Source organism: Pogonomyrmex barbatus, unplaced genomic scaffold (genome assembly GCF_055798465.1).
Source record: "Pogonomyrmex barbatus isolate J1 unplaced genomic scaffold, ASM5579846v1 scaffold4, whole genome shotgun sequence".
NCBI classification, from domain to species: Eukaryota; Metazoa; Arthropoda; class Insecta; order Hymenoptera; family Formicidae; genus Pogonomyrmex; species Pogonomyrmex barbatus.
The window spans coordinates 3,223,258-3,233,526 of record NW_028297138.1 but is presented as its reverse complement, the minus strand read 5'-3'; the positions used below and the strand labels follow the sequence as shown (position 1 = coordinate 3,233,526).

Here is a 10,269-nt window from a genome sequence, read left to right as displayed (position 1 = left end):
GCGGCGGTGGCGGCGGCGGGGGCGGCGGCCCCCTCCCTTCTGACGTCATATCCACGCGCAATTTTTTATATCATCTTCGCCATTTTGTTTATATCGCCTTGCTATCTTATCCTATTTGTTTATCTCACCTCGTTTCGTCTTTCTTCACTACCCCCCCCCGTCATGTCCTTCGAGTCGCAATTTTCTATTTATTTATTTATATATTTATCTTCTTGTTTATCTATTTGTTTATCTATTTGTTTATATCCCCTTCACCGAATCCTACTATCTTATCTACCCCCCCCCGTGGCTCAGTTCAAAGGACTGCCGCCTCTGACTTCCCCCTCCCCTCTTCCCCGTGCCGTCCGTTCCTCCCGCACACCCGCACCCCCCTCAACGCTTCTGAGTTAGAATCGTTGCTATATTCCTACTAACGTAGAGCCTTACTCCGAACTGCCCGACGATCTCCGCTTTTGTAACACCTGCGTGCTACACTTACATGCAATTTTATTCCACTCTCATGCGCCTATTTGAAATTGTACGGAATTGAGACGCCGTTCGCTGGAACGACCCTCGACTGAGAATCCAATAGGTGATAGAATGACGAGAATTCTTGAGACAAATCACATTAATTTAATAAGTCAGTTGTTGCCAGTGAAATGTACAGAATATGGAGTTTGACGGTAGCGTACACGTTGATAAAATAGAATAGATGTTCTAGGTAGATTGCACGCACAGGGTTGAATAGTTCGCACGAATTGCGCAGTCACGTGATTGGAGAATGTCCGCAGCGTGATAAGAGAATGGTCGCAAGCTCTTTCACTTTGATCGAACTTAGCGAATGACGACGTGCTGTTTCGTCAAGCTGAGATATGCGCATTTGTCACTGAGAATTCGCTCTTTGAGAATGCAATAAATATTCTTGTCGAGTTCGAGGCACTAGAATCTCGATGTAACGAGAGAGAATGTGAATTAGGGATTCGCCACGACTCAAAATGCTTCGCCGAAAAGTCTTTCGCAACAACGATTTACGTAACGTTATTACGAGACGAGTGATATGATAAATCTAACTTACGACACGAGCTGAACTTACGACAAGAACGATAGAGAACGACAAGAGCATTGACTTGACGACACGAGCACGGTATACTTTTCACTAGCAAGGATTATGATCGACTCTCAGAGAATTTTGGGTAACGAGGGTTTTTCGAGAAGCTTGCCAGATCATCCGATCAATTTCGTCCTATCAGTGATTGACGAATCATGTGATTTTCGGTCAATCGATAGCATACACATACGTTTCGTCGATTGCGAAACAACGCCGCCCTTGAAGGATGGCTGATAAGCTGATAATTATTTCCGCGTGATAGGTATCGACGGGCTACATGGCGCCATCGATCGGATTTAGGGCAATCGATTGCCGCGGATCGTCACGTGCGCTTGTCGTGTTCCACGTTTCGCTTTCAGGCGTGATTTACTTCTAACAATTTCAAATATACCGCCCGCCTCGGATTTTATATCGAAATTACATCAATTGCCGCCTGCCATGCAGGAATAATGATAAGACAATTACTTTAATTCTTACGGAGTTACAATCAACTTGCGGTAGCGCAATTTCAATTTTCGGAGATGTCGATCGGCAAGAAACTAAATTTAACAATTGGTCGTTTGAATATTGAGCGCGCCGTTTTAACAGTGACGACGCGAATTAGTCTGCGTCAGGGTGGCATTCTATAATTCTTCCGAGCTCTCATTGACAAGGAGCGAATGGATTTCGCAATAATACAATGCGTCCTATTTTCGAGGTTTTGTACAATTCGCCATTTTGGTCGTTGATGTAGAGTTTGTATAAATAGTCGTTAGATCATTTTCGCCAAAAGACGGATTGCAATCGCTGAATCAATTGTCATCGAGATAAGAGCGTTTCCTTCTTATCAAGAAGCGTCGGAAACGGTACGTTTGTCAACGCGGTGCCGGTCAGAAAATGAGCAGACGTTAAAGCAGAATAGTCTTCATAATCGTCCGAAAACGAAGCAAAAGGACGCGAATTTAAGCAGGCTTCTATTTTGCAAAGCAACGTGGTCATTTCTTCGAAAGTGAGCGTGTAATTTCCTACAATCCGTTTTAAATGAAATTTGACGCTACGCAATCCGGCTTCCCATAGTCCTCCGAAATGAGGAGCTAACGAAGGAATAAACTTCCATCGTACCGATTCGAAAACTAATTTGTTAAGTACGCAAGAATCGGATTGAGTGGCCTTCCACATGCTCCGAAGCTTCTGATCGGCTCCTCGAAAGTTTTTCGCATTATCTAAATATAGGCATGATGGGATGCCTCGGCGAGCGTAGAATTGACTATATGCGGCTAAGAACGCATCCGTAGAATAATCGCTGACGAGCTCTAAATGAATAGCTCGGACAGTCATACATATAAACAGCGCAATGTACGCTTTTCGGACTTTATATCCTTGTCCCGCGGAAGGACGAACGAGAATGGGTCCGGCATAATCCACTCCGCAATGCAGGAATGCACGAGCACTGTTCCGAATGCGCATATCGGGCAGATCTCCCATGAGTTCATGCGACTTATCAATCCTTTCGCGCCCACATCTTACTCGTGTATGATTGATTTAACTGTTTGACGAGCGCGGAGAATCCAAAATTCATCGCGAAATACGCGGAAAGTGATTGGCGTACCTGCATGAAGAGTTCGGATGAGCATGCTGAATGAGAAGTGAGAGTAGAGAATGTTGCTCGAGAATAATCGAATGTTTCGCCTCGTCTGGGAGCTTTGAGTGACGGAGTCCTCCGACTCGAATCAAACCGTATTGGTCGAGAAAGGGATTAAAATTTAAGAGTTTACTATTATTAGCGACTCGACCTTTCACCTTTAATTCTTGGATGTCGCGAGGAAATGTGCGAGATTGCATGTATTGACACCAAAAACTTTTGGCGTTGGTCACTTCGGATTGATCTAATATTGTTGGAGTCGGAACGTAGAGATCCGGAAGAGAGACGGAGGAGAGACGGAATGCTTAAGGATCCTTACCTTAAGTATGTTGACAAAAATATACGATGTGACACGAATTAATTTTGGCCATGATGAGAATCGTTGAGCGAGATCCCATTCATCTTGAGTGTCAATTCCAAGACTGACAAGATGAGACTTGGCTTTGAGCGAAGAGTTCAGAGGAAAAGTAACATCAGAAGCCGTTGAGCACTCGGTAATTTAAGCCATTCTAGATCCTTCCACCAGAGCTTATTGAGCAGACTTTGTACGGGAATTCCTCGCGACGTGCAGCTGGATTCTCTTGAGTTGGCACGTAATGCCATTGAGAGTTGGGAACCTTAGATTGTATTTCGTCGACTCGATTCGCTACAAATGTTTTCCATTTGGATGGATGTTGTCTTATCCAAGTTAGAGCAACGGTGGAATCTGTCCAATAATGACATGGAATGTCGGTTAAGTTAAGAGATTCTCGAACATAAGAAATCATACGAGCCAAGAGAACGGCAGCCATTAATTCCAACCGAGGGATACTCTTTTCAAGGGAGCGACTCGAGATTTCGCCATTAATAAAGAATCTTGACGATAGAGAAGAGTCGACCTTGAAATAGATCACGGCTGCATAAGCAGACATGGAAGCGTCCGAAAAACTGTGCAGCTCACAATATTGTGTGTCATGACCTGTTCCAATCCAGCAAAGAATTTCGAGCGAATTGAGAAGTTCGAGAGAACGATAATATGCAGTTCAGTCATGAAGGATATCAGAAGGAATTGCACCATCCCAGAGAATCTTTGCACGCCATAAGCGCTGCATCAGAATCTTTGCCGTGATTATAATGGGAGTGAGCCATCCCATTGGATCAAACAATTTCGAGATAGCTGAGAGAATTGTGTGTTTGGTTGATGGCAGCGAGTTAGACAAGGTTACATTGAATTGAAAGACATCACGCTGTGGATGTCATTTGAGTCTAAGACTTGGAACTGATCGTCGGACTCCAAAGATTTAGTGTGAGATAGGCCATCACGCGGATCGATATCTTGGAGAAGATCGAAACAATTGCTGGACCACTTTCGCGGATTGAATCCAGCGAGATTTAATAACTTCATCAATTAATCGCGCGTTTGGCCATAGATTTATCATCTGCTCCGAAGATGCAATCACCGACATAGACATTATGCTGGAGAACAGATTGAGCGAGCGGAAATGAGGCGCCGTCGGTTAAGGCTAATTATTTAAGAACGCGAAGAGCTAAATATGGAGCGCATGCGGTTCTATATGTGACAGTGAATAATTGATAGGCTTGAACGTTTTGGGACGAATATGATCACCACAAAATTCTTTGGAAATCGACACCTCGTTCGTTGATGAGAATTTGGCGGTACATTTTAGCAATGTCGGCAGTAGACATAGCGATACTGACGACCAACGAAGAATGACTGACTAACCAACGAAGAATGATAATGGTCAGATCGGTTTGCAATCTGGGTTTAATTAAGAGATGATCATTTAACGAAATTCCGTTCGACGTGCGGCTTGATGCATTGAATACTATTCGAAGACGCGTGGTAGTACTGCTATTGCAAATAACCGCATGGTGAGGAATGTAAATGATCTGTGAGCGAGAGATTTCCGTATCGATGACGGAAACTATGTGACCTAAGCTTTCATATTCACTCATAAAAGCACTGTATTCCTTTGCCACTTCGGACTGAAATTCAAATCGTCGTTCGAGTCGAGAAAGACATAAAAACGAAGAAGAATCGAGAAGACATAAAAACGAAGCGAGAATCTCCGATATTCAACGGAGGAGGCATCTTGAACGGCAATCGAACTATGAATCGACCTTGCTCATTACGAGAGTTGCGAGAAAGTGATCCTCGCATTGCTTTTCTTCCGGAGTAAGGAACGGTTTCCGCGGAAGTTCTTCGACTTCCCAGAATCGTCGAAGCTCCTTATCGAAAGTATGCATTTCTGAGCAGGAATGCACTTGAATGGAAGAAAGATGAGAGGAGTTAAGATGAGATGAGACAGGACTTGAGACTATCCAATCGAAAATGGTATTTTGTGCTACAGGTTCAGAGAGAGAACGCGATTGTAAACCGGGAAGCAAGACATTTCCATACAAGTTGGCTCCGACTATGATTTCAATCGGAGAGGAGCTTGAGGGATTAGAATCCGCTAGGTCGAGATTGCGAAGATGTAAAAATGAAGAAAAATCGACGTCGCAGCGCATATTTGGTTAATGACTTGAGAATGATTGCGTTGGTGGAATATACAGGCCCATTACTCGACCGCGAAGACACTTGTATATCGGCACTGTGTCGAGCTGACGTCGCGGTGTCTTCCGGAAATGGCGACTGAGATTCGCTTGCGCTTCAAATGCAATCGTTGTGCGAGATTTTCACTAATCAAGGTGGCTATTAAACCTTGGTCTAAGAGAGCTCACACTGTAGAACAGCGACCTGCAGAGCCCACCCGAATCCACGCAGTTGCTAAAAGAATTTGAGAATTTGATCGATTTATTTTCGACAATAAATTTGAAACAATAGAGTTAGCTTCGTTCGAAGTTGACGTAGTTGGGTGAGATGGGTTTTCGACGGATGCTGATTGAGCTGACGGCTCGTGCAACAGCGTATAATGCTTCTGTTGACAATGACGGCACGAGAACTTACTCGTACACTTCAATTTCATATGTTTCGCGCTAAGACAATTGAAGCAACGGTGAAATTCCTTTACAAGGTCGCGACGCTGAGCTACTGTTTTGCTTTTGAATTTAGAACACGCGGATAAAAAATAATTCTATTGACATATGGGACACTGAGCATGAATCGTGTTCGCTGCATGACTTTGAACAAACACTTTCTTTGTTTTCTTTCCACTAACTAAAGATTCTGGAAATATGTTTTCTAATGCACAAATGCGAGTCGCGAGAAATGAATCCAACTGTTTGAGATAGAAGATAGATACTCGATTTCATACTTGAGCTGAAGTTCTCATGCTTTTCACGTAGATTTATCTAATTTCGAAGTAATGAAATAAACTAGCCAATGATCCCAGATGTCATGACAGTGAAGCCAGAGCCTGTATTCGCGGTATTCGTTTTGTCTCGCAAGATTGATAATTCCGACGGAGATTCAGAAATTGCGAGCAATAATTTATGTATCGAATGTAAGTGTAAATGTTCGTGTATTAAATGTCGAGGATATCGTATCGAGACACAAGCAAATACCAAGCAATCTTAAAATTAGCGTCGATAATAGCGAGATTTTTGAGCAAATTTTGAACTGAACCCTTGAAATACGAGATCAGATATTGTAATCGTGCAACATCCGACAATTCACTATTCATTATAATGCGTTGAAATGATCCCGAAAAGCCTCCCATTCGTGATATTCACCCGAAAATTTCGGAAGATTAATACTCGGTAGCTTACAAACAGATTTAGAAGAGAAATTAAACTGTCCTTGGCTCACTTTCCGGAGGCGTTTGGCGATGGATGCTGCGGCTCCAATGTAGCGAGGACTTTGACCATGTAATCGGATGCGTCGTAGTAGGCGTCCTCACAGGATGAGAATTGATCATTCGTGAAGTACTTTTCAGAGATTGTGAATTCCTTGTCTGCTTTGGCTAGGATTTGATAATGGGTTTGCTGACACTGTGAGAATAGATTCTTTAGCGCGCTGAGTCTGTGGCGAACAAGTTCATCTGTGTAATTAGATTTGCTTATTTTCTTGAAATTGTCCAATGCACGTCGGATGGATTGCATAATCGCTCATTGTACTAATAAATCCTTCATCTTGATTAAGGACTTACTTACTTTATAATTCACTGACTTAAGCTGCTCACGTTTCTTCAGTCTAATGTGACTAGAAATTGTACAAGAATGTCTCTTCGTCGATGCACAATAATCTATCGATCCGGCTCGAAGGACCAGAAATTCTATGTGCAGAATTAAGACGCCGTTCGCTGGAACCTTCGATTGAGGATCCGATAGATGATAGAATTCTTGAGACGAGAATTCTTGAGACAAATCACATTAATTTAATAAGTCAGTTGTTGCCAGTGAAATGTACAGAATATGGAGTCTGACGGTGGCGTACACGTTGATAAAATAGAACAGATGTTCGCTAGGCAGATTGCATGCACAGGGTTGAATAGTTCGCACGAATTGCGCGGTCACGTGATTGGAGAATGTCCGCAGCGTGATAAAAGAATGGTCGCTCTTTCACTTTGATCGAACTTAGCGAATGACGACGTGCTGCTTCGTCAAGCTGAGATACGCGCACTGTCACTGAGAATTCGTTCTTTGAGAATGTTCGCAATAAATATTCTTGTCGAGTTCGAGGCATTAGAATCTCGATGTGACGAGAGAGGATGTACTACTGTAATTAGGGATTCGCCACGATTCAAAATGCTTTGTCGAAAAATCTCTCGCAACGACGATTTACGTAACGTTATTACGAGATGAGTGATATGACAAGCCTAACTTACGACACGAGCTGAGTACTTACGAGTCCGACAAGAGCGATAGAGAACGACACGAGCACGGTATACTTTTCAGTAACAAGGATTATGATCGATTCTCAGAGAATTTTTGGGTAACGAGGGTTTTTCGAGAAGCTTGCGAGATCATCCGATCAATTTCGTCCTATCAGCGATTGACACGACGAATCATGTGATTTTCGGCCAATCGATAGCACACACATATGTTTCGTCAATTGCGAAACAACGCCGCCCTTGAAGGGTGACTGATAAGCATAATTACTTCCGTGTGATAGGTATCGACGGGTTACCTGGCGCCATCGATCGGATGATTTAGGGCAATCGATCTCTGCGGATCGTCACGTGCGCTTGTCGTATTCCGCGTTTCGCTTTCAGGCGATTTACTTCTAGCAATTTCGAACAGAAATGATATTAACCGTTATAATTATTTACCGAGTAATCACTATGCGTATCATTTCTCCTTTATGTTAAGTATTTATATTTTAATTCTGTACTTTATTCGTTTCACTTTAATTAATTAAATGATTACTTTAACGATAAATCAATTTATTCATTATTCATCAATTTATTCATAATTTAACCTTCTCGTCACGCTCGTTCCTGCCCACTCTCGGGGATCGCATATGGTCCTATCTCAGGCAAAAGAGATTAAATTCTCTTGCCTAAATTAACGGACCGACGAACGTACGTCACGCAATCGGAATCATAGTGTTTTTTTCAAGACGTTGACTTAAGCCCGTATCGGCTGACTTGTACGGTGCGTTCGATTTGCAGGCACGTTCCAGAGCAGCCACCTGCGAGAGGATATTCGGTGTGTCCTTCCTTGCCCTATTCCTTCGACCTTTAACTAATAATTCTGGGGGTCTGGACGTAACATTAGGTTAAACGCAATTTTATATTATAATAATTTTGAAAAAGAATTAAAGCTACTATCATTTGGGTTTTAAAATAAGAAGATTTCAATGAGAATATAAATACATGAATCATTGATTGATTTACATTTTTTAAAAGCAATTGTACATTTAACTTTTGAAATAATGGAACTCTAATTTGGCGCCTTTGATATCAAATCTTTTATATAAATGATACACATATTAATTAAGTTAATCGCAATTTTATGATATCATTCTTTTTTAAAAAAAAATTAAAGTTACTATCATTTGTGTTTTAGAATATAAAAGTATACTGTTAATGAATGCTCATAGATAGTGGCCACAACACCTATAATCCCATTATGGGCAACAAGGGATACAAGTACATTAACATCATTGCTCCGTTTGTATCTATATATAAAAAAAGGGTGCAAGTATGAATAATATATCCAGCATGAAGTCAAACGACAACAAGATCGATTACATGCATTGGGACGATCCCAACGAGCTGATCAATTGACTCCGATTGCTCGACGCTTCGCATCGAGCTGGTTACAATGCTCACGGTTAACAACAATATGGTGTCGATCATCGAGGAACTTCGCGAAGCCAGCATTATTATAAATTAATCGCGTATCGACGAAACGAGCTAGTCAATTGACGTCAATGAGGAAAAAAAGAAAACAATTTTAAATCGTAGATTTTACACATATTGCTATTAAACATCGTCAAAATCCGATGAACGTGAAAAAAATGTTAGCTTCGAAAGGCGACGACTCGTTGAGGAATTACACGCTCTGGCAAGAAAAAAATTTTCCGCGAAAACGTGTTATAATTCGGGGATACGACGATCTGTGGCAGGCTGATATCGTCAAGATGCGTTCGTACTCGAGTTTCAAGAAAAGTCATCACTACATACTCACCGTCATCGATGCGTTGAGCAAGTACGCCTGGGCCGTATCGCTTAAGAGCAAAGTCGGAAGCGAGACGGCTAACGCTATCACTAAGATAATTTGAAAGAGCGGAACATGCCTGAGAAACTTGCAAATGGATATGGAAGGAGTTTTACAATGCCAATGTGCAGAAACTCTTGAAAAAACACAACGTTAACCATTATTCTATGTAGACGGTGTTGAAGGCATCGATCTTATAAGCAGACTTTCGATATGTCGAGTATACACATACCCACATAAATCGACTTGTTGAATTTCATTTCGAATTCGACGGCGATTTTCCGCAAAGATGCTGCGGCTGTGGAAATTTGGTTTCGCGATCATTGCCTCTGCACCATACCGTCCGTCCCATTTCGTTATCAATATTTATATATATTTATATATATTTATATCTATGTGATTCCGAACATTTTTCATTGTTTTACCAAATACCATTGTTCATCAATTTATACAAATTTTTCTCATCGTTTTTCGCGCACGTTCTAAACTGCGTATTGACTTTGATGTAATCACGGAGCCAGGCGGATTGAGCAAATTGTAGTACGTGGTGCATCTTTGCGATACGAAGACCATGGTGGGTATATTGCAGGTTGCGATACTGGATGACGTACAGCTACTTATCATATAGTGTCGCGAGAAGTTTATCCTGCCGCGTGCCGGGTGGTTTATCGCGTGTCGAACAGAAAGGTAGGTTAGTGTGTCGGTCGTGCGATACTCGAGATCGACCTCGAGAATATAACCCGTAGGCGAATCTGGAGCGATCGTGCTCGCGTCAAAGTTCGCAATCTCATCGAAATTCGGCATAGGGCAGCGGTTGACACATTGCCCATCCGTACAGATTATTCACGTCGTAGTACATCAAATATGATAACGATATCCGGGGTACGACAACGCGGGACATTTCGTGTGGATCAAGAATCTGTCCCGCCTCATAAGCTCGCAACTCAACAAAAAA

At 42.1% G+C, this 10,269-nt stretch overlaps 2 protein-coding genes across 2 annotated transcripts in view; both read right to left on the bottom strand.

The window, feature by feature from the left end:
• The window catches only part of LOC112552911 (uncharacterized), a 295,572-nt gene that overhangs the window by 84,872 nt on the left and 200,431 nt on the right, over window positions 1-10,269 (bottom strand). The gene's annotated exons all lie outside the window — the stretch shown is intronic.
• On the bottom strand, window positions 20-9,887 carry LOC148935672 (uncharacterized). Its single transcript, XM_089081075.1, has 4 exons — window positions 9,794-9,887; window positions 6,800-7,006; window positions 6,343-6,545; window positions 20-5,785 (listed from the first exon to the last, which is right to left on the bottom strand). The coding sequence occupies exons 1-4, from the start codon at window positions 9,885-9,887 to the stop codon at window positions 5,429-5,431; spliced, it is 861 nt and encodes a 286-aa protein (XP_088937201.1). The 3' UTR covers window positions 20-5,428.